Source organism: Geotrypetes seraphini, chromosome 12, assembly GCF_902459505.1.
Source record: "Geotrypetes seraphini chromosome 12, aGeoSer1.1, whole genome shotgun sequence".
Taxonomy (NCBI): Eukaryota; Metazoa; Chordata; class Amphibia; order Gymnophiona; family Dermophiidae; genus Geotrypetes; species Geotrypetes seraphini.
Genome location: NC_047095.1, coordinates 375,720 through 401,670, shown reverse-complemented (window position 1 = coordinate 401,670; position 25,951 = coordinate 375,720). Strand labels below are relative to the sequence as shown.

At 41.2% G+C, this 25,951-nt stretch overlaps 1 protein-coding gene across 1 annotated transcript in view; it reads left to right on the top strand.

The window, feature by feature from the left end:
- LHX4 (LIM homeobox 4) overlaps positions 1–25,951 on the top strand; it is a 193,912-nt gene that overhangs the window by 110,136 nt on the left and 57,825 nt on the right. Inside the window, exon 2 of the mRNA XM_033916583.1 lies at positions 108–279. Coding sequence (XP_033772474.1) covers positions 108–279 — 172 coding nt within the window. The remainder of the gene's footprint in view (positions 1–107; positions 280–25,951) is intronic.

Sequence of the window (25,951 nt, the reverse complement as noted above, 5' to 3'; positions counted from 1 at the left end):
GTTTAATTCTGAGAAATATCTGAACCCTCTCACGTATCTGTTTTCTCTTGCTCCTTCCTGACCTCGATTTCTCTATGTGAACTCCCACCTACCCATTCTCTCTCCAGAGATCCCCCAGTGTGCAGGCTGCAACCAGCACATCCTGGACAAGTTCATCCTGAAGGTTCTAGACAGGCATTGGCATACCTCCTGCCTCAAGTGTGCCGACTGCCAAATTCAGCTGGCTGAGAGGTGCTTCTCCCGAGCAGGCAGCGTCTACTGCAAAGAAGACTTCTTCAAGTAAGTACCTAATCTTCTTTTTATGGATACAATGCTTGAGCAGAACAGCTCCACTAAAATAAAAAATAAAAAACTATTTCACTACTAAACTAAATTTTTTTTTTTCCAAAGGAGATCAGATCATAAATTTGTCATAATCCAAGAAAAGGGACCATGTCTTAGAAAGCTGGCTAAGTAATCAAGAAGATAGAAACATAGAAACTGACGGCAGAAAAGGGCCACAGCCCATCAAGTCTGCCCACTCTAATGAAACTGACGGCAGAAAAGGGCCACAGCCCATCAAGTCTGCCCACTCTAATGACCCACCCCCTAATTTCTTCCATGAAGAGATCCCACATGCTTATCCCATTTTTTCTTAAAATCTGGCACACTGCTGGCCTCGATTACCTGCAGTGGAAGATCATTCCAATGATCAACCACCCTTTCGGTGCCGATTCAAATGCAATAAACCACATCTTTCTATCATTTCATTTGCCAAATAAATGTCATTTCAATTAACAATATAATTCAACAATAAATAGAACCCAACTGACATTATTGCCTCATTTCTCAAGTAAGCGTGCACTAAGACTTAATCCCTTTTCTTAGATTGCGACAAAAAAAAACAACAAACAGGTTAATATATTTCCATAATTGGGGAATGATACAATTACTTGCTAGGAACACATTCATTTGTTGATTGAAATAAGCAGCTCTAAAGTATAGCAACATATATTATATACCAAACCTGAAGGTAGAAATTGTGAGGGTTGGGAGTCTCTTGTTAGAAAATGGACCTGCTGCAATCAAACAGTCCATCTAGTTCATCCAGCCACACCAACTGCTCACCTCTAAAATCCCTTCTCCTTCAGAGATCATGTGTTTGTTCCATGCTATTTTTTAATTCAGATATTGTCCTCATAGGCACCATATATAAGTAGGGTTACCAGACGTCCGGGAAAACCCAGACATGTCCTCTTTTTAGAAGACTGTCAGGGTGCCCAGATGGATTCCCAAAACCTGACAGTTTGTCCAGGCTTTGGAAGTCCCCGAGCTTGGGGCCGTGTCTGGAGGACTTCTGTGCATGCGCAGGCATTGATACAATATCATGTGCATGCATGTGACATCATCATTTTGATATTCACACATATGCCGAGGCCCTTCAGATGCGACCCTGAGCTTGGGGAGGTTCATGTGGGGGCAGGGCTGAGGTCAGAATGAGAGGGGGGCCAGGTATCCTATTTTTTTTTAAAGAGGAAATTTGGAAACCCTATGTATAAGAGACTTAGGTTTAGCCTCCCCAGCCCAACTAGTTACCTCCTCCATGTCACTACTTGCTCACCTTCCAGGCCACTGTTATGCCGAGTCTGCAGCAGCAACAATAACTCCCCCCCCAACACACACACATACACAAAACTGCTAACTTACCTCCCTGTCACTCACTTGCCTGCTCGCTCACCTACAGCCTCCCGGACTTGGTGGCTGCAAATAAACAGGAATCATGTACAGGGCCATAGAGCTGTGCATGCAACTGGTGGCTCTGCAGTTCCCAGTGAACAGGAAGTTATATCATAGGGTGCGAGACCAGCAATGGCACGTATAGCTCTATGACCCTGTGCATGGTTCCTGTTTATTTGCAGCCACCATGTCGGGGAGGCTGTGGGCTGGGAAGCAAGTGTGTGAGCAGGTGGGTGTGTAATGTGCAGAAGTAACAGAAAGGTCACTTAGAAAGTAACTATTCTGGACCCATTGAAGCAGAATTAACTGCACCTAATAGAGAGTTCCAGAATGTTGGTGAGCCTAGCAGGATGTATCTGAGCTGGGCTCCTGTCCCAAGCCTCAACTGCACTTAATACTGCTAATTAATCTTCTGGATCCTAACAGCAATTCATTTAAGATATATGGAAAAATATCTGCTACGATCTGAAACAATAGTGAGAAAACTCACTTACAGACTGGCAACATGGCTGATTCTACTGGTCGATTTTCAGAATTTTCAGTGCAAGAAGTTCTGGCCTTGGAACCTAGATTTATGGCTGTGGTGAAAGCTATGGAGACAAGATATACCCAGTTGTCTGCCCAAATAAAAGGAGTGAAGTCTCTCCTATCAGAAATTACCCACCGCACTGGTGAGCTGGAGGTCCGTGTGGCAGAAGTAGAGGATATAACAATGACTACTTCAGGGTCAACAGTAACCCTGCAGGAGCAGCTTCGTTTGCAAGAAGCTAGACTTGAAGACTTAGAAAATGCTCCCGCAGGGACAATATTAGATTTGTTGGTCTCCCTGAAACTATATTAGATTCTCATCTAATGTCTGAACTTGAAAACTAGCTGCATAAAGAATTACCGCTTCCCCCTGGCATTGGCCCTATACGGCTTGAAAGAGTACATCATCTGGGACGCAAGCTTGAAAATTGACAAAGACCTCGGGTGGTAATCGCGAAAGTACATAATTATGCACCCAAAGTAGCCCTCTTTCAAAAATATCGACACCAAGATGTACTTACATTTGAGGGGAACTGGATCTGTTTGTTTCAGGATTACTCCTCTTCTCTGTCTGACAAGCGCCATCAGTTTTCATTGATTTGTGCAGATCTTCAAGCTGGCGTACCTTGCAACGCTGAAGATTTTTACTAACGTTGGATGGCGGGCTTTTGAAACTGCCTCAACTGTAGGAGAATTTTTTGAGAACTCAACTATGAGACATCACGTCAGGCGCAGAATTTTTCCAAATACTCTGGGGCCTGCGCCTTGAACTTTAATCTATTTCTAAGTGCTGTGCTTGTCATTTGTTGCGTTTGAGCAAGCAAACATTGAACTTGGGGGTTCTCTTCATTTTCTCCCTCGGAAATCCAGTACCTATTGATTACTATTGTTGATGATCCTTATTGGTTTGTTCTTTGGTTACGATGTTCTTTTGGGGGGGGAACGGGGACACTTTGGTGACTGTTAGTTAGGTTAGCTCACAAAGAGGTATGGGGGAGGGGGGGAGGGGGAATGGGAGAGTAGACTTTATGGTATTTGGGGAGGGGGTTGGTTGTTGCAGTGGAAGGGCTTGGATTGGTTGTATGTCTATGTGTGGAGGAAGGGTGTGTGTGCATTGCATGAGTTTGGTGGAGGGTGGCATGGGCTGGGGTGCCCTACCTGCCTTAGTTTTCTATGAGCTTGGCTTGAATCTAAGTAGAATGGTTGATGTCCCTTAAGATTTTTTTCTGGAACATGGGGGGGATGTTCATTCTCCTATAAAGTAAAGTAAGATCTTACTGGTCTTGCAACAACATAGTATTGCCTTGCTGCAGGAGACCCGCTTGAGTTCCAAGGAATATGTTAAACTACATACCTGGTGGGTGAGGGATATTATTGAGAATCCTGCACAGTCTAAGAGGGCTGTGGTTGTCATTTTGTTTCAAAAGGATTTGGTGGTGGAACACCACCATGTATTTCAGGATTCTCAGGATAGGTATATTGTCACCCATATATCAGTGAATAATCAGGAAATGGTGCTGTCAATGTGTATGCTCCAATAATTATTTTGATGCTCTTTTTTTTTTTTCAAGGAGTTAATACGTCATGCACATTTGCCTACCCAAGTGCCTATTATTATTATTATTTGCTAGACAAATCTAATCCTGCTGGAGCTTTCCCTATTGATTACTCTAGGGGAGTTCCTTTGCTCTGTGATTCCTTTGATCTATTGGACTCCTGGAGATTCTTTTATCCGAGTGAGAGAGATTACACACATGTTTCCAGAGCCCATGGAACCCAATCCCGCATTAACTACTTGTTGATTTCTTCCTCTGTCCTCTTGTTTACAGGTGCCTGGGATTGGTCCAACTTGTATATCTGATCATGCATTTATATGGTTGGACCTTTGGGTGCCGGATAGGGTCCCCAGGGTGCATATCTGGAGATTCCCCAGGGATTTATATTATAACACTAAGTTCCATGCCTTTATTTTTGATAGATGGAATGATCATCAGGCTAATAAGATATGTTTCGCAACCTCTCTTGTTTTGGGAGGCTGCGAAAGCAGTACTTAGGGAGGGATATTATTTCTTATTGCTCTCACAAGCACCGGACAGGGGAGGCAGAGATAAAACAATGGGAAAAGCAGGTTTGTCTGGATAGAGAAAGATATGGAGCGGTGGCCTTGGGTTCCCATAAAGTGGCTTGGTTGGCTTCTCAGGCCACTCTTAATCAGCTCTTACATATAAGAGCTAAAAAATCCACGATGTATTATACATTTCAACTCTACAAGCATGCTTACAAAACTAGCTCCTTCTTGGCCAGACTTGTTCATAAGGAACAAGGCTCTTTCTTGTAGGGTATTATGCCTTCGAAATAAAAAGGGGAATTTGGTGCGATCCGATTTGACTATTACTCAATCTTTTCACTCCTTTTTTGCTGAGCTTTACACTGCTCTGGAAGTGCAGGGTCTTGCCAGTAATCTATAACTCTCTAATATTGATTTTCCTGTTCTCTCAGACACTCAACGGGGAGTTCTTAATTCTTCTATTACTGAGGAGGAAGTTTCTGTCAACATTGGGTTGAGTGCCCTTGGTAAATCATCAGCTGAATTTTATAAGATCCTCCAATTGGCTATAACTGGTTGTCTCACTACGGTGATTAATTCCTTTTTGTCAGAGGGAATGCTTCAGAGCTCACTATGGGAAGCTCTAGTAGTGGTGCTGTTGAAGCCTGGGAAGGATCCTCTTTTGGTGGAATCGTATTGGTCTCTTGTTGGCCTTTGAGGCTAAGCTTTTTGCTAAGATCCTGGCAAATAGAATGGCTCGGATGTTACCTCAGATATTAGCGGACCCGCAGGTGGGCTCTGTTTGTGGTCGGTCAGTCTTAAAAAAAAAAAAACCTTCTGCGGATTCTCTTATCTCTGGAGCGGGTTCGGAGGGACTTGATGCCTTCTATGCTCATAAGTTTTGATGCAGAGAAGGCTTTTCATAGGGTCAATTGGACCTTTATGTTTGAGGTGCTCCAAACTTATGGCTTCTCAGGCGATTTCTTATCAGCAATCAGGACGCTTTGTCTTCCACAACTTTGAATCACAGTGAATGGCTGTGTGTTGGACTGCTTTGCAGTTTTATGGGGTACTAGGCAGAGCTGCCCTTTATCCCCTCTTCTTTTCATGCTTACCTTGGATCCTTTGATTAGGGATATCTTGTTATAATAATAACAGTTTATATACCGCAGGACCGTGAAGTTCTATGCGGTTTACAATGATTAGAAATGCTACAGATTGAATAGAACTAACATGGTTAAAATCTAGTGACTAACAGCTCTAGAAATCAGCTATTGTGGGAAAGATAGTGCAAATCAGCTTCCTATGTATTTTAGGAACAGATATGTTTTTAGGTGTCTCCTAAATTCCAAGTAAGTATTGGCAAGCATAAGTAATTGTTTCAGATCATTACCCCATAATGCTGCTTGATAGGAGAAAAGATGTTGGGGATGTCTTTTAAATTTACATTCTCTAACCAGAGGCGAAACAAAATTCAAGTTTGAACTTCTCTTATGTCTATTGGTTGAAAAAGAGAAAAGGTCGGTTATGTATTTGGGGGCTAGGCCGAATAGTACCTTAAAGCAAAAACATCCAAACTTAAACTTCACACGTGCCTCCGTCAGCAACCAATGCAGGAGTCGGTAGGAGGGAGTTATATGATTGAACTTCTTCAACCCAAAGATCAGCCTGACTGATGCATTTTGCACTAGTTGTAATCGCTGCATAGATTTCTGGGAAATTGCCAGATAGGCGATATTGCAGTAATCTAGTTGGCTCAGTATGAGGGATTGTACCAAGATTGTAAATGATGATGCATCAAAATATGCTCTAATGGATCGAAGCTTCCAGAGAGTAAAAAAAACCTTTTTAACCAAAGAGTCCACCTGGACTTCATGGTTAGGCCCTGATCACAGAGATGTTTTAGTATCTAGTGGGTGTGATGAAGCTACGAAGAATTTTGTTTTTTCTGAATTAAGCTTCAGTCTAAATTCAGTCATCCATTGTTCCATCAAATTTAGTACTTCTGTTGCCATAGGAGTAAATTCTGAGAGAGAGGTAGCGAATTGGATGATGATCGTAAAGTCATCTGCATAACTGAATAATTTTATCCCTAGTTGGGACAGTTGCGCACCTAATGATTGCATGTAAACATTGAAAAGCAATGGGGATAGTGGTGACCCCTGTGGGATGCCAGATGGGTTACTCCAGGTATCAGAGAGATTGTAATTAAAACGAACTAGATAGGTGTGGGACATAAGGATGCCTCGGATCCAGTCTAACACCTCTCCTCTGATACCAATTGCATCTAAGCATTGTAACAATTTCCCATGGTCTACTAAGTCAAAGGCAGAACTCATATCAAATTGCATAATCAGGGCATTAAGGCCTCTACTAAACAAGGAGCGTAAATTATCCAAGATGGCCATAATTACTGTCTCAATGCTAAACAAAGGTCTGAAACCAGATTGAGTTTCATGTAGGAGAGAGAACTGATCAAGATATTCCATCAATTGGGTGTGTACCAATCCTTCCATGATTTTTACAAAAAATGGAATGGATGCTACTGGTCTGTAGTTGGTTACTAATGCTAGTGATTCTTTATGATTTTTTGGAATTGGGGTTATTATAGTGTGACCATTATTAGTAAGGAATTTTCAATTTTTTAGATTTTGGGTCAAATAATTCAACAATGTTAGTTTAAAGTCTAGCGGGGCTGCTTTCATAATTTCTGGGGGACAGGAGTCCAAAACGCAGTATGATTTAGTGTACTTGTTAGATATTTTGATGTAATTATTCCATTCTAAATCTTGAAAGGAGTTCCAAATCATATCCGCTGGTGTTTCATTTCCTTGTCTGTTAACTATTTGATGATAATATATGTTGTTTGCCTTTTACGAAAACAAAATTTTTTTATTCTTTTTTTATTCTTTTTTTTATTTTTTTATTTTTTACCCCTATATACAATTGTTTTTTATTATTTTTTTATTCTTTTTTTTATTTTTTTATTTTTTACCCCTATATACAATTGTTGCCTCATTGTGTTTGTGCAGTTCTCTCCTCAATCGCTTGGGGGATACAGCTGTTCCTCCTATTCGGGTTATTGATATGGTGGTTCTGACTGGTGCATACGCACACACTTCATGCTTCTCTCTTTATTTTTCACTGCATGACTGGGGGGAGGAGGGGTTTGGGTAGGTGGGCAAGGGTTTGGGAGGGCCAGGAAGTAATGGTCTAAGAAGGGGTTTCACTGGAGTTCATAATAATCCAGGGTCCTGGTGTGTTATAATGTTCCTTTGGGTTATTCCTCGGTTGGGCTTGTTGAAGAGTTATTTATTCTTTTTGTATAGTCATGGCCCAATCTCTTTATTATTCACATCTCTTGAGGTTGTAGGGAGTGGGGGTGGGGTAGGAATGTTATATTATGTACTTTTCACTATTGAATTTTCATTCTTGCAGTGTCATTATTTCTGTATTATGCTGTCTTCTGATATTACAATTTAAAATTGATGCAGAACTTTAGATGTTCTTTGTATTAGCTATAATCCTAAATTTGCCATTGGTGATTATATTTGTTTTTTGTGTCAATAAAAAATTGTTTGATCATAACAGTACCTAATTACCTTTGGTTTCTATATAATTGCTTTATTTAAAAGAAGGTTGATATAGTAATTATAAATTATTTTTAGATATCTGGCATGAAAGTTATAAGAAAAGTTACAAAATTCTTCTAATGATTATCCACAAATCTATTTTTGAAATGCTAAAGTAAATACAAAAAAAAAGTATAAAACCTAACTTTATATGATAATTTACAAAAAAATTTCCCAATGAGAACAGTCACTAGCTCTAGCTAACTTAATACTTGTCCCAGAATTAACCAACCCTTAGCAAAGAAAATACCAGTGACTAACTAATCGTACAGGTGACAGGGAGGGGAAACTCAGTTTATTTTGTTTGTAGATAGGGAGGAAAGAAAGAGAAATTTGGCAATGCTGGAGGTGGGGAATGGAAGAAAGAAAGAGATGGGCTAATGGAAGAGGGAAAATAAAGATGAGTACATTTGGCTAGTATGGGGAGGAGGAGTGTTGTGGGTAGTGTTGGATGGTGGGGAAGAGAGAAATAAGGGTAATGCTGGATGGTTGAAGGAGAAAGAAAAGGGTGATAGTGGATGGAATGAAGAAAAATAAGGATGTAGTTGGATTGGAATCATGAAAAAGAGGGGTGATGATGGATGGTGGGGGGATAGGAGACAGAGGGGTGATGATGTTAGATGGTAAGGGAGAAAGAGAAAGACTATGGACTGATGTTGGATGGGGCAGAGAAACAGAGGATATGTTGAATGGCAGCTGGAAAGAGTAAGAGAGAAAAGAGATCCTGGATGGGGGTGGGAGAAACAAAGGCAATGCTACATGACAAATGGAGAAATGGGAGATCATGGATGACTAAGGGTGAGGGAAAGAAAGAGATAAAGATGCTAGATGGCCATATGGAAATATGTAGCTACTGCAAAAAAAAAAAAAAAAAAAATATATATATATATATATATAGAAGACAGAAAGGAAAATATCAGCACTGAAGATGGATATAGTGGAACAGCTTAAGAAGGAATGAAGAGAGAAAAATTACAAATGGAAAGGAGAACATGGAAAGAGTTATGAGAAGACAAGAAAACAGAAACCAGAGGCAATGATTTATACAATTAGAAAATTAAATAGCCAAACAAAAAGTAGAAAAAAAAAATTTATTTTTAGGGCTCCATTTACAAAGGCATGCTAGCAGGGTTAACGCGCGTGACTTTTCATTACACGCTAACCCCCGCGCTGGCCAAAAACTACCGCCTGCTTAAAAGGTGGCGGTAGCGGCTTGCGCATCCGGTGGTTTAGCACATTAAACCGCTAACGCACCTTTGTAAAAGGAGCCCTTAATGTAGGGTGAAATAGTATGGTAGTTGTGTTAGCCCATTTTAAAGTTAAAATGTTTTTTAATGGAAAGCTGGTAACTTTTTAGTTAACTAAATACATTTTTGACTAGCTTTAAGGGGCCAAAATCTATTTTTTTTTCAGGACAGTGGACACCAAAAAGCGAATAAAAAAAGTATTAATTTAGTCCAATAAAAAAAGGTATCACCTTATTATCTATTCTTTTTTTCATTCATTTATTAATTTTTAAATGTGTTGATTTTGAAATTTACATCTGCTGTATTTATATTTTGTACAATATAGAGGGACATGCACAATTGGACTGTTTCTATGGGCTCCTATTACTAAGGTACACTGGCGTTTTTAGCATGTGCACGCTAGCCAAAAAATTACCGCCTGCTTAAAAGGAGGCAGTAGCAACTAGCGTGCATGGCATTTTAGTGCGCGCTAAAACTGCTAGCGCGCCTTTGTAAAAAGAGTCCTATACCTCTGCTGTTCCATTGTATACAGAGTCTGGTATATTTGGATATCAGTAAAATTTGTCTACATATTTTTATTTTTCATTTGAAGTTACTTATTCTATACTTGATGAGGGTCTGTCTGCGTTTATAGGGGGGGGAAGCCAGGAATTGTGTTAGCACTGAATATCTGTGTAGAAGTAATTATTACTAATCTAACTTGTTTTGTTTTCCCACTAGGTCAGGGGTAGGGAACTCCAGTCCTCGAGAGCCGTATTCCAGTCGGGTTTTCAGGATTTCCCCAATGAATATGCATTGAAAGCAATGCATGCAAATAGATCTCATGCATATTCATTGGGGAAATCCTGAAAACCCGACTGGAATATGGCTCTCGAGGACCGGAGTTCCCTACCCCTGCACTAGGTGTATTGGTAATTTTGGCGCCGCCTTTTGATAGGTTGACCCTTGTTGTGCGACTCCAGAAAGTTAGTGCTATTATTTTATTTATTTGTTTATCTACAAATTTATATACCGCATAATCTAATAGTTTTAGTGGTTCATGGATTATTATGGTACAGATTTGCTTTATAGGTCCTAAGTGACTTTAAGGCAGGGGTAGGGAACTCCGGTCCTCGAGAGCCGTATTCCAGTCAGGTTTTTAGGATTTTCCCAATGAATATGCATTGAAAGCAGTGCATGCAAATAGATCTCATGCATATTCATTGGGGAAATCCTGAAAACCTGACTGGAATACGGCTCTCGAGGACCGGAGTTCCCTACCCCTGCTTTAAGAGCTCCTTTTACTAAGGTGTGCTGCAGGTTAGCGAGCATTAAGCCCCGTGCTATGCGTAAAAACTAACGCCACCTCAATGGTGGCGTTGGCATCTAGTGCGTGGGGCAAAGCAGCGCGCGCTGAAACCGCTAGCACAGCTTAGTAAAAGGAGCCCTAAGGTTTTGTATTACTTCAGAATACGTATGCCTAACACTAGATTTGGTTTTGCAGCTCAACTGAAGTTACTTTCAAGTGCACTAAATATTTTCCTGTCCTTGCAGGACTTACAGTCAAAGTTTGTAATGGAGGGTTAAGTGACTTGGCCAAGGTCTCATGGACTGGCGGGAAAATGTGAACTTTAGCTTCCCTGGTTCTCAATCTGCTGCTCTAACCATTAGGTACAGCTAATACACCTAATACATAATTCAAGCATGTTTGTTAACTCAACAAAGAGCTAAAACCTGGGGGGCCATTTGGCATCCCGCCAAAAACATCGATTGCCAATAACCAGAGAATTTCTCTATTACAGTGATGTTAAACATCATTGTTCGCAGTGAAGACGAAGAAGCTGGATTGGGGAACCTTGGCTGATTGGGAGCCAGCTGGTGTATATTTTCTAAATTCTGCAAATATTGTTCTGTTTAATATGTTCTTCTTTGGTGCAATGTTTTGATTCATTTTGGCATATTATCATCAATAACAGAAGTAATGGGGGAAGGAGCGTGGGGAAGAGGGGGGTAGGGGCCCTTCTCGGTTGTATCCAAAGTGCCTCTACTGTCCCTATACTGCTGACACAGGTGTTTCCACCCCAAAGATTTAAAATTTGCTCCACCCTGCCCAATCCCTACTCCATCTTATTCTCCCCAAACATGATTTAAAATTTGATATACCGCGTCAAATAAAATTGTATAAGCGGTGAACAAAAGGAGGTAGAGTATAAAATATTAAAATCAATAGGGAGACCTGACTTGGACATTAATGAAAATAAAGACGTTTTGACACATGTGGGAAGGGGTGACATACAAACTAATAGGATAGAGAAATAATAAGAGGTAAATACAGTGGGAGGCATGTGCTCTTCCGTCGATATTATTCTTTACTGATTGGTGAGTTATAAATCATAGGCGTCTAAATTAAAAATGTTTTCAGATTTGATTTAAATTTGGCGGTAGAAGTTTCTTCCTGCAAGTACAGTGGTAGTGAATTCCAAAAACAGTTGGTGCTGTTACTGTGAAGCCATTCCATTTACCCTTAACCTTTTCTGTTAAGAAAAAAAAAAAAAAGGAAGAAGAATTCAATTGATTACTCCTGAATCTATCTCCTTTCACCCTCATGACTCCATCAAGGAAGATATAGCAGGGCTGATGGAAACACAAGAGAGCCAGCAGTGATCCTTCTATAAACTTTATTGTAACAACTCTTCTGTCTGCTCTTTTCTTCTTTTTTTTGTCACCCTCCCAACTCCCTCATTCCAAAGCGTGGTTTCCATTGACAGAGGTCCATTTATATCTTAGAGCAGTGGTCTCTAACTCGCAACCCGCCAGGTACTATTTTGAGGCCCTTGGTATGTTTATCATAATCACAAAAGTAAAATAAAAGAGTTTCTTGATCATTTGTCTCTCTAGCTATAAATTACAATATTAAGACTTAAGCCAAAAGGAAAGTTTTATAAACTATAAAGAGTTTTACCTCATGCAAAAAATTGTCATTTCTTTAATAAGACATTAACTATTTTTTCTGAGGCCCTCCAAGTACCTACAAAGCCAAAATGTAGCCCTGCAAAGGGTTTTAGTTTGATACCACTGTTCTAAGGTATTTAAATATCTTTTCTATTTCCCCTCTCCTGCTTTTACTCTAGGGCAGTGGTTCCCAGCCCTGTCCTGGAGGACCCCCAGGCCAATTGGGTTTTCAGGCTAGCCCTAATGAATATGCATGGAGCAGATTTGCATGCCTGTCACTTCCAATATTTGCAAATCTATCTCATGCACATTCATTAGGGCTAGCCTGACAACCCGATTGGCCTGGGGGGTCCTCCAGGACAGGGCTGGGAACCACTGCTCTAGAGTATGTATGATTATATCTAACTCTGACCCCTTAAGTTTTATGATGAGGAGCACTGACCATTTTAAACTAAAACTAAACCTTAGGCTTATATACACCGCATCTTCTCTATAACAGTAGAGCTCGGCACGGTTTACAAGACAATTAGAAAGGAGAACAGATACAATATGGATTTGGAATAGTATGGAGAGGAGCGGTATTTACAACTTTGAAAATAGCCAAGTTGTCAGATGTTTTCAAAATGGTTGGAAAGAGCCCAGATCGCGCAGATGAATAGGAAAATCATTCCACAGCTCAGTAATTTTGAAAAGTAGAGAGACTTCCCTAATTTGCCAATGTAGGTAACGCCTTCCAGCATAGGAAAGGACAATTTAAATTTTTGAGTAGATCTGGTAATGTCAGATCTTACAGAATTCCAAGACAGGGGAATTAAAGGAGGAAGGATGTCATGCAAGATCTTAAATGTTAAGCAGGCACATTTAAAATAAACCCTGGAAATTATAGGAATCAGTCCAGTGTACAGTACGCCCTTTTGAAAAAGTGATCTCCAGAATTGTACTCAGAACTCCACATGAGCTTTCATCCTTCAATAAGGGGTCACTATAATCACAAATGAGAGTGATCTCTGCTATGTTAAGGATCGTAGTGCCTTTGGCAGTGCTGCAGCTATGGATTCATTTTGGAATAGTGACATGGTTCCTCTTAGACTTCAAGCCATAGAGCAAAACTGTCCAAATGATGTACTACAGATGCTCAGATTTTTCCTGCCGTCATTTACTATTTTCCTATGCTACGAGTATGTTACTTTGATTTGAGGAGCCCATGTGAATATCACCATATGTCGAATTTAAGCATAAACAGAGGAATCACTCACTGTTGCTGACAGATGGCATGATATGTAATCTCCAAGACAAATACAAAAGTATAAGATTATAGACGAAAAGACAGACACACAGATGGAGATAGACTTCATCAATGAACAGATGAAAACATGCAGCTATATTTTAACATTATTTTCCCTAAAATCTACTTAATATTTCCAGTTCAAACACTTAGAGAGAATTTTGTTATTTTTGAACCTTGGTTGGAGTACTACAAGGAAGATTTGTGGGTGTTTAACCTTTTAAGAGACCCAAATCTCTCTAATACTCCTTATGCTCTCTTACCCTAACCTGCCCTTTTCATGTGACTAAACTGGACTAAAGATTTGGCGTGTTAATCACTCTGACAGGATCAAACGCATCTGTTCCAAAGAGTACAGAGATTGGAGAGAGATGGCACAAAAGCAAAGCCTCTGATTCCATAAATCTCTCATCTCCCAGTTCCAATTTCTCATGAGATCAGCATCTCACCATTTTTCCACACTTTTCTAGTAGCGTGCACTGATCATGGGTTTGTTTTTTTTCCACTGTATGGCCCTTATTTCAAATATTTATTACTTGCCTAATAATTAGGCAGTTCACAATAAAAACATTACAAGTCACATTAAAAACCAATACAAATTTCAACAGACTACATATTTCAATGAAAGCAGCTAATAACTCTTCCCTTAGTATGTTAAAAGCTTTGTTTGTACCACAGTTTGACCCCTTAAGTAGAATGCTTGTACAAAAAATAGGTTTAACAATCTCTTAAACATCATGACAATGCTACATACTCACATATCGCCTGGTGTAGCATTCCATATGACCGATCCAGTCACTGAAAGGTAGATTTTCTGGACCACAGTCTAACACCTTTAGCAAAATGCTTGCACAAAAAAATAAGTTAATAATTTCATAAACATCATACCATTACTGCAGACTCGCATACGAGGGGCTGCGGAAAAGTTCTCAGCCCCAACAAAGTTGGGGCACTCTCCATCAAGGGTTATACACTTAGTCTAGTGATTTTCCACTTTTTTCATTAGGGCAGAAAAAATGGAATGAAAAATGTGGAAAATCTCTGGACAAAGGGCCGGATTCTATAAACAACATCAGGATCAGTGGCTGCCTATGAAACAGCCACTGATCATGTGTCAATCTCACACCATGTAGGTAACAAATCTCATGCCCGAATTCAGGATGTCCGGGGCGGTACTTGGAGAGACCTCCCAGGAAAGAGACTTGGGAGTTATGATCGACAAGTCGATGAAGCTGTCCGTGCAATGTGCGGTGGCAGCGAAAAGGGCGAGCAGAATGCTAGGAATGATAAAAAAGGGGATCACAAACAGATTGGATTAGGTTATCATGCCGCTGTTCCGGGCATTGGTGCGCCCTCACCTGAAGAAATGGGGCCAGTACTGGTCGCCGTACGTGAAGGACACGGTACTACTCGAAAGGGTCCAGAGAAGAGCGACTAAGATGGTTAAGGGGCTGGAAGAGTTGCCTCTTCTGGGCCTCTTCTCCCTCGAACAGAGAACATTGAGAGGGGACATGATTAAAACATTCAAGGTACTGAAGGGAATAGACTTAGTAGATAAGGGCAGGTTGTTCACCTTCTCCAAGGTAGGGAGAACGAGAGGGACTCTCTAAAATTGAAAGGGAATAGATTCCGTACGAACGTAAAGAAGTTCTTCTTCACCCAGAGAGTGGTAGAAAACTGGAATGCTCTTCCGGAGTCTGTCATAGGGGAAATTACCCTCCAGGGATTCAAGACCAAGTTAGACAAGTTCCTGCTGAACCGGAATGTACTTAGATAGGGCTGGTCTCAGTTAGGGCGTTGGTCTTTGACCAGAGGGCTGCCGCGTGAATGGACTGCTGGGCACGATGGACCACTGGTCTGACCCAGCAGCGGCTATTCTTATGTTCTTATGTCCCAGCGCCATTTGTAGAATCGCAGCTCTTTTGTAAAACAGGTATCTTTTAAACTAGGCCAGCATTTTTAAAGACCTATATGTAAGGTGCATAGGGATGCAAGGCCACTTCTGGCACAAACCACGCCCCCACTGGCCTGTGACATCCCTATGCGCCTCCATAAGCACCTTAGAATGGCATCTTCAATTTTTTATAAAGTGCCCCCTGATTGGTCAGTTAGGCACAGTAGGCGGCAGTAGGGCGCCTACCACCTAACTTCAGCGTGTCATGTACAGAATTTGTGCCTAAGTGTAGATCCCTCAATGGAGACTGCCCCAGCTTTGTTGGTTGGGATGAGAACTTTTCGGCAGCCCCTTGTACAGCTTGGTAAGGTATTCCATATAACTGAACCAGTCACCGAAAAGCAGATTGTGCTGTACTAGCATAATGCACCATATTTTGCCTTTTCATATCCAACAACATTCCATTTTCAGACTGCGATGAACATCCTGGCCAATACAAATGCAAAACAGTACTAGAGTGCCAATGGTGCCTATGAAATTGCATTAGTAGCCAATGAAGCCTTTTTAAGGTCGGTGAAATGTGCTCAAAGGTAGATAACCCCCCCCCCCCCCACCATCAGCACTCTGCTTAGCTGTGGTAAGCATTAATGTGTGCTTACTTCAGGGTAAAAAGCACTACTGAATGAAAAGGGGACTTGTATACTGCCTTTTTGTGCTTTGGCATGTCAAAGTGGTAGACAATGGAGGATTAAGTGACTTGCCCAGGGTCACAAGGAACAGTGCTGGGATTTGATCTCACAACCTCTGGGTGCAGAGGCAGCAGCTCAACCAGCGAGCCACAGGCATCCCATGATAGTTTTGGGATTGGTGCACACTTTTATAAGAACATAAGAATTGCCGCTGCTGGGTCAGACCAGTGGTCCACTAGGTCAAAGACCAGTGCCCTGAGACCAGCCCTCCTATAAAAGCCTCTGGAAGAGCATTCCAGTTTTCCACCACTCTCTGGGTAAAGAAGAACTGCCTTACGTTTGTACGGAATCTATCCCCATTTAACTTGAGTGCCCTCTCGTTCTCCCTACCTTGGAGAGGGTGAACAACCTGCCCTTATGTACTAAGTCTATCCCCTTCAGTACCTTGAATGTTTCGATCATGTCCCCTCTCAATCTCCTCTGTTCGAGGGAAAAGAGGCCTAGTTTCTCTAACCTCTCGCAGTACGGCAACTTCTCCAGCCCCTTAACCATTTTAGTCACTCTTCTCTGGACCCTTTCGAGTAGTACCGTGTCCTTCACGTATGGCAACCAGGGCTGGATGCAGAATTCCAGATGGGGGCATACCGTGGCCCGGTACAGTGGCATGATTACCTTCTCCGATTTGTTCGCGATCCCCTTCTTCTGTATGCCCTTTTTGCGGCCACCACGCATTGTGTGGACGGCTTCATCGACTTGTCGACCAGTACTCCCAAGTCTCTTTCCTGGCAGATGGCGTTTAATATGTACAAGTGTTTGTTTATTAAAATCTTTCTATATGGCCTATAAAGCCAAAAAAGATCAAAGCAGTTTACATCACAACTTAATCATGTTTAAGAAAGGAACTCCATTAGAAAATAGGAAAGTATAGCAGAATCTTCCCAGGTTTTATATTTTGACCATACTTTTTGAAAAGAGGATATCTGATTTCTTCTCCTGTAAGTTAATCTAGACACATTATAGACAAATTTTAGCTTGCATTGCAATATATTAATTGATGGTATATCTCTTTTTCCAATATGCAGCTAATACCGTTCGTGCTGCTGCCATAACTAACCCAATCCATTTCCTCTGATGATCAAATATTTCCAAAGACACCATATTTAATAGACAACATTCTTTAGTTTTATACATCTGCTATTCTAGAATAAACCACAAGGGTTTAAAGCTATAATAGCTGTGTTGGTCTTCTGGCCTCGTGGGTTGGGAGGGGAGGCTTGGATAATTATGCTAGGAATGAATGTGAATTTGATTAGTTATATTTTTTGGGGGGAGTCCATTTTGTTATTTTTATTTGTATTGGCTGAAAGGCTTGGAAGAAAGGAAAATTATTGTTATTATAATAATGAATATGATAGTTTTGAAACTGGATTTTAAAGTTTTCGTATTTTGAAATACTTTAATAAAGACGTTATATTAAAAAAAAAAAATAGGAAAAGAAAGAGAAAGGAATAAAAATTAACATTTCTAAAACATATCCACTAAAACTGTTATATGAAATAAATAAATACAAATGCAAATTAGTACAAATTAATGCAGATTGAGGTCCCCATTCCATTATTCAATTTCAAAATGATGCTTCCTTCCTTAACTCTACTGGTAAATTGTTCCAGAATATTGGAAGTGCAGAGTGATGCATGTAGGAAAGAGGAACCCGAGCCACAGCTAAGTGATGCAGGGTTCCACGTTAGGAGTCACCGTCCAAGGAAAAGACCTAAGTGTCTTCGCTGAGGATACATTGAAGCTCTGACAGTATAAGGAAGATGGTAAAGTAGGATTAACTGGAACCATCCAAAAATTATTCCATTTTAGAGTGTCGGATAAATGAAAGGTGGTAAAGGCTCTCAGAAACCCGCTTGATTGAACACATACATGTGAGATATCAAGACTAAGTGGGTTAGAATCTTAATAATTGACCCTTATCTCCACCTCCTCTCCAGTGTTTTGCCTAAATCTTGCTGTTAATTATATGATCAACTTTTTATAAGACATTATAACAGTTAAGTGTTTTCACTTATCTTTAGTGTGCCGAATCACTAGTCAGCCCCGACCGGATCTGTTTCTTCATACAATGGCTTTGTCAGGGGTTCTAAGGATGCTATTCTGAAGTACAGAGATGGTGATGAATTAATTGGGCGATAGGCACCTATCTTCTTAGGCATGATTCTACATAGGTGTCAAACAGCGCCTAACTCCAAAGTAGGCTTGTTTAGAGATGAAGGACGTAGGCAGATTCTGTAAAGTACTTAAGCGCCTATAATGTAGGCTTTTGAAACCCTGGGCTACATTTTAGGCGCCTGATAGGTGCCCTTTTCAGTTTTTGTACTCAGTTCTGTAATGGGCGCCAAAGTGTGTGCCTTTTTAGGCACCCAATTATACTCTCTCCCTTACTGCCTATTTTTGTTTTCAGTGCCCATTTTTGACAGCCATTTATAGAATTTCCCCCTTAGAGTGCACATATAGGTGTACATCAACTTTGGCACTCTGCATTTGCGTGCTATTGGGTCTAGTTCTGGGAGCCTACCGCCAAGTTTATTAAAAATTTGATATACCGCCTAATCAGGATTCTAGGAGGTGTACATACAATAAAAAGCATAAAGTACATATCGTTAAATTAATAAAATCAGGTGTTGCATAAAGTACATCTAAAAACAAACTAAATTAATAAAAACAGACCTACTGGGGTTGCCATTATAAAATTGGCTTAAATGTGCCTTATCTTTTCACTTAGGCACCCTGTACATTCAGGCGCACCAGGGGGGCAGGAATTCTCCGATATGGGATTCAGTTGGGTTTTTTTTAAAATCCAAGTTATGTCATGGAACATTGCTACATGTGCATGGATTGTAAAAACATAGAAACATGACAGCAGATAAAGGCCAAATGGTCCATCTAGTCTACCCATCCGCAGCAACCATTATCTCTTTCTCTCTCCGAGAAATCCCATGTGCCTATCTAATACCTTCTTGAATTCAGACACAACCTCTGTCTCTACCACCACTACTGGGAGACTGTTCCACAGTATTTCTTTGGATTACTCCGAAGCCTATCACCTCTTAACTGCATCCTGTGCCCTCTCATTCCAGAGCTTCCTTTCAATTGAAAGAGATTAGACACGTGCGCATTTACATCACGTAGGTATTTAGATGTCTTTCATATCTCCCCTCTCCCGCCTTTCCTCTAAGTATACGTGGAGGTCTGATTGTGGAGTGTTTGCTGTCTGATTGTTATAGTCTGAGGCCGAGTGCTTGGGGTTTGTGTGTGTTGATTGGGGGGTTTGGTATTTCAAAATGTCAATTGTGATGGGCATCCACCCATTGGGTTCTTGTCATGTGCAACATTTGGTGTCATAGTTTTCAAGTGCTATTTTTCTGCCTGCTATGTTTTTATGCTTACTTTGATCCTGGTTGTATGTCCCTTTGCAGTTGCTAATAAAGACAATTAAAAAAAAAAAAAGAGATCTTTTAAGTCTGTCCTTATAAGCCTTGTAAATGCACAAGTCCTGAAATGTAGGCTCCTCTAGTTCTGGATGGAACTTCTCATTTTATGAACTGATTTGAATTAAACATGCAAAGGACAATTTACAAAGCAATCTAGCTGCTTTATAATGATTGATGCGTCTGAAAACTGTTTTCCTCCACCTGACACACGAACATGTTTTTAGTGGAATTATGGAGAGGCATTTCCAGAGCCATGTTTAGATTGGAGGAGAAATATTATTTGAGTAGTACATCTGCTGCACCCCCTGACCTACTCATATCCCTCCTGTGGCCATGCCCCTTTGGAGCTATGAAAATTAGGGCAGACGCGCACTTAACTCTAAATTGTTGCCAAACATCAATTATTAATTGTTGCTACCTCAACTAATTAGTTTGCACATGGGTCTGTGACTGGTGCCCAACTTTACAAACCCAATTTTGGGTGACCTATATAGAATCCGAGAGGTGGGGTGGGGGCGGGGGTTAGTGCCTCAGTATTTCTAATAAGATGTAAAACAGGAGAAACAAATCCACAAACTCAAAGACGTGAAACTAGAAGTGGAAATGTCCTTTAAAAAAATGGTGGACACAATTTGATTATAAAATATACTTTTCATTTATCCAAAAATGGCTCAAAAACTCAATGACTCGACATGTACATGTTTCGGCCAAACTGGCCTGCCTCAGGAGGCTGGTGAGTCTTCAAGCACTAAGATATATTAATCCAAGTGCTTGATGCATGGTCGCTGATATATAGCTGCAAGTAATCAAATACAAACGTTGCAGGACGAAAAACGCTGGAGCCGGGACAATCAAATTGTCCACCATTTTTTTAGGACATTTCCACTCCTAGTTTCACCCTTTTCAACCTAACCCTGTAAACCGTGCCGAGCTCTACGCTTGTGGAGATGGTGCAGTATACAAACCTAAAGTTTAGTTTAGTTTAGATCAGTATTTCTAATCCCTGCTCCAGCTCTCTCATTTACTTGCTGATTCCAGTTCCAGCCTGCAGTCTTGATTCCTTCCAAATCCTGCACCAATTGTGGAGCAGGCTCTGGGGTTTGTTTAACTACTAGGAATTAGAAAAGGGATGGTAAACAAGACTAAGAATGTTATAATGCCCCTGTATCACTCCATGGTGTGACCTCACCTTGAATATTACGTTCAGTTCTGTTCTCCCTATCTTAAAAAAGATATAGCAGCACTAGAAAAGGTTCAAAAGAAGAGCGACCAAGATGATAGAGGATGGAACTCCTATGATATGAGGAGAGACTAAAGAGATTAGGGCTCTTCAACTTGGAAAAGAGACGGCTGAGGGGAGAAATGATCGAAGTCTACAAAATCCTGAGTGGTGTAGAATGGGTATAAGTGGATCGATTTTTTACTGCATCAAGATTTACAAAAACTAGGGGACACTCAAAGTTAGAGAAATACTTTAAAAACCAATAGGAGGAGGAAATTTTTTCACTCAGAGAATAGTTAAGCTCTGGAATGCGCTTACAAGAGGAGATAGTAAGAGTAGTTCATGTAGCTGGTTTTAAAAAAGTTTGGACAAGTTTCTGGAGGAAAAGTCCATAAACTGCTGCAGAAACAGACATGGGAGAAGCCACTGCTTGCCCTGGATCGGTGGCATGGAATGCTGCTACTATTTGGGTTTTTGCCAGGTATTTGCGACTTGGCTTGGCCTCCATGAATACGGGATTCTGGGCTTGATGGACCGTTGGTCTGACCCAGTAAGTCTATTCTTTTGTTCTTAAATGGTTGCCTATGGCAGTAGCTTTTGGGGAATGCCAAAGAATAGCTTCAGTGCTAACAAAGCAATAGGTCAAAGAACCATCAGCATGTACTTTTACACTTATATGTGTTTTTACTGGATTATTTTAGAAGGGGTGGGATGATTGTTGAGTTTAATTATGGAAATCTTGGTGGGGGAACAGGCCTAAAAGATAACTGAGATAAGGCAAAACTGAAGGTTCATCTAGGCCTCCTAATACTCTTACGCTTGGCTGCTTCAATAGAGGTTCCAGTTCCCACTCCAGCTCTTGCTATTTGCAAGTTCCATATCCAGGCCTCATTTCACCCAATTTCCTCTTGTGCAGGAACACTCCATGCCTGGCCCCACCAGAGTGCCCATCACCAGGTCTCAGGCCCCATCCCGAGCTCTGTAAGTAATCGGAAGGCAGTCACTTGGCATATTAGCTATAGATCACCACGACAATAAATCTTTCAATGGACTTTTCCATTGACCTAATGAAGGAAGCATAGCTTTCGAAAGCAAATCAAATTAGAAATGTATTAATGTAGGACCTCTGTATGTCACTTACAACTTATATGCCGAGTTATATTTCTATGTATTCAAGTGGACCACCTTTTCAAACCTTAGGAGCCAACTTTTCAAAATAATTGGGGGGGTGCAAAACTCAGTGGAAATTACCTCTCCTTGGACACAGTCAAGGAGTTTGTTGAATATTAGGGGTGCTCAAGCACCCACAGCGCTAGCTCCTATGGTAGCAACCAAACTACATGATATTGCTCTGCCATACAATATACATTGCTACAATTTATAAAAAACAAAAAAAACAGTTCCATAATGATTAAACATAATGAATTGCCGTTTTGATTTGTCACTGTGCTTCTTGTTATTCAGACTGCAGAGTTCCTCACATTATGGTCATAAAAACAATTCTAAATCAAACATGTCACTGCAACCTTTAGGCCTTATAGTCTTTGAGATCCACATAGATTCACTGCCGCAACAAACTCAAAGACTGCCTTCCTCTTTCTGTAATAGTCAATGATGAATGCATGCCCGTTGATCTCATTCCAGACTGCTCTTTTGAAGTCTAAGAGGTGCTGAAGTGTTCAGTGGCCTTATGGGGAATGTCTTGATTTTATTCACGTTACAATGCTTGTAATCAAGATGTATGTAATATAGGGTACCTGAAATTTCAAATGTGTGTCTCTGCAAGGCATAATTTTATATGTTTGTGTACACATGCATATATTATACATTTTTAACAAAAAAAAAAAAAGAAGACCACCAAAAAGTCGCAGTGAAAATGATTCAGCCAAATTACTAGGAGTGCTCAGAACCTTGACTGTAGAGAAAACACAACAGGGGACACGCCCCTCTTAGTCTTTCACTACACTTGATAGCACTATTATACTACTTTACTGAAGCAAATTGTCATCATTTGATCAACTCATAAAGAGCAACACTTATCTTGCACGGGTTCTCGGAACAAATTCAAGATAAGTGTTGCTCTTTATGAGTTGATCAAATGACGACAATTTGCTTCAGTAAAGTAGTATAATAGTGCTATCAAGTGCAGTGAAAGACTAAGGGATCCTTTTACGAAGGTACGCTAGTGTTTTTAGCACAAGCACCAGATTAGCTAAAAAACTAACTAAAAAACTACCGCCTGCTCAAGAGAAGGTGGTAGCGGCTAGCGCGTGCGCTATTCTGCGCATTAAGGCCCTAACGCGCCTTCGTAAAAGGAGCCCTAAGAGTCGCCTGTAGGGGCGTGTCCCCGATTGTGTTTTCTTTACCGTCAAGGTTCTGAGCACTCCGTAGTAATTTGGTTGAATCATTTTTACGGAGACTTTTGGTGGCCTTTTTAATGTTAAAAATTCATTCGGATGCCGTTTGGACTCACCTCCAGTATCACACCAAGTTCACAATTAGTTACATTGGGCACATGCATATATTATACATAGGAAGTGAAATTTGCACAAGTGTTATCCCCCAAAGTCTATAAAAAAAAAAGTGTTAAAAATTATCACTCTCCCCCTTTTACAAAGCTGTGCTAGCGGCTTCCACTGCAGTAACTACCCCGAAGCCCATAGGGATTTAATGGGCTTCAGGGCTTATGCCATGTGGCAGCCACCAGTGCAGCTTTGTAAAGAGGGAGTATGTGCATAAATTTGGACGTAGGCCCAATTTGGAGACACAATGTAACTGAATGAGCCAAATATTCCTCCTAATTGGGATCTTAACAAGCAATTATTGGTGCTAATTGCAACTAATTAAAACACAAGTAAATTTTACATGCAGTTCCAAAAAGGGGGCGTGGCCTAGGAAGGTCATGGGCGAATCAGGGGCATTCCTGCACACATTTATAGAATTCAGGGGGGGATCTGCACCTAATTTAGGTGTGAGGATTTACAGCACATTTCAGCTGGGGCAATGGCTGTGCCTAAATTTAGGCATAGTTTGGCGTTCTTAAATACTAATTTATAAACGGCAAGCTAACTTTGAGCGCAGTTTATAGAATAGCGCTTAAGCACTATTTTTGGGTGCTTTTTTCCTAAGCATCATTTATAAGAGCATAAGAATAGCCGCTGCTGGGTCAGACCAGTGGTCCATCGTGCCCAGCAATCGACTCATGCGGCAGCCCTTAAGTCAAAGGTCAGCGCCCTAACTGAGACTAGCCCAACCAGCGCCCGTTCTTGTTCAGCAGGAACTTGTCTAACTTTGTCTTGAGTCCCTGGAGGGTGTTTTCCCCTATGTCAGACTCCGGAAGAGCGTTCCAGCTTTCTACCACTCTGGGTGAAGAAGAACTTCCTTACGTTTGTACAGAATCTATCCCCTTTCAACTTTAGAGAGTGCCCTCTCGTTCTCCCTACCTTGGAGAGGGTGAACAACCTGTCCTTATCTACTAAATCTATCCCCTTCAGTACCTTGAATGTTTCGATCATGTCCCCTCTCAATCTCCTCTGTTCGAGGGAGAAGAGGCCCAGTTTCTCTAATTTTTCGCTGTATGGCAGCTCCTCCAGCCCTTTAACCATTTTAGTTGCTCTTCTCTGGACCCTTTCGAGTAGTACCGTGTCCTTCTTCATGTATGGCGACTAGTGCTGGACGCAGTACTCCAGGTGACTGAGTACCCGAGTGTAAACCGCTTACTACTACTACTATTTATCACTTATATAGCACTGAAAGGTGTACACAGTGTTGTACATTTTTACATTTAATACTGTCCCTGCTCGGAAGAGCTTACAATCTAACTTGGACAGACAGATAGACATGACATATAGGGTTGGGGATACAGAACCCAAAGGTGAGAATAGTTAGGAGTTGAAGAGGTGGGACAGAGACGGAGCCCACCATAGGGATTTGGGTAACTTGTTCCAAGCAGCAAGATAGAAAGAACAGAGTCTTGAGTTGGCAGAGGAAGAGAAGGGCACAGACAATTAATAGGCAGTATATAAATACCTAATACATAAATAAATAAATAATATAGAATCTGTATGTTCTGATCTAGGCCTCTGTCTACCTAAATATAAACCTAAGTGCAGAAAGCATCTATTTAGCACTGTACATGTGCTTTTGCCTTTCTCTGTCACAGCCGGCTCTAATTTAAAGCAATTGGCCTACCCACTTTAAAAAAAAGACAGCTAATTTACATTTCCAAACTTCAATCCAGTTGCACATCTCTAGCTCTTAAAAATGACTTTTCTGAAAAACAGATTTAAGAAACGATGGATGCATTTCAATTAGCCACCGTAACCAGGACGCTGCAGTCACCACAGTATAATGTGGGCAGCCTCAGCACCCTGAGGTTGTGGGTTTCAATCACACTGCTCCTGGCAAGTCACTTAATCCTCCACTGCCCCAGGTACATTAGATAGACTGATAGGGTAAATGACAGGAAAGTAATGCTTGATAGCTCAGACCTGTCAGAAAATTTTGCTGCTGTCAAATAACCCCTCCCCAGCAGTGAGAGAAATGCCCACTCCCTCCCACCACTGCCATTAAGCAAACCCACACACACATACCCCCAGCAGTGGGAGAGATGCTCACTGTCTTCCACCAATGCTGTTAAGTAAACCCCACACACACTCCCCCAGCAGCGAAATGCTCATTCACTCCCACCACCAAGCAACCCTCCCCCCCTCCCCCACACACCCCACGGAAGCAGGTGAGATGCCCACTTCCTTTCTCCACCAATCAACTCCCGACATCCCCCCCCCAAGCAGCAGGAGTGATGCCACTTCCTCCTGCCGCCATACCCCCAATGAACCCCCCTATGCCTGTGATGACCCCCTTACCTTGTTTACAAAGGCCGGTCAGAGGTATGCCTCCTACTTCCAGCCAGCAGGAGGGGCCTTAAGCATCTGGGCCAAGACTCCACTCATGTTTGATGGCCTATAGTAGTGTTACCATATGGCTCCAGAAAATGGAGGACTAATAGAGACATCTGGGTTTTACTTCCAATTAAAGTGATGGAAGTAAAACCCGGATGTCTCAATCTGTCCTCCTTTTTCTGGAGCCATATGGTAACCTTAGGTCCTGCCTATATGGTGGAGACTTGGGGCCTGCACAGAGTGGTGAGCGCAGCTCTGGCCACCATGTTGGGCAGAGTGGATGGACTGTGTGGATCTTTATCTGCTGGCATTTACTGTGTTACCTTAACAGATTGAAAGATTGAGCATCAAAATGACAAATG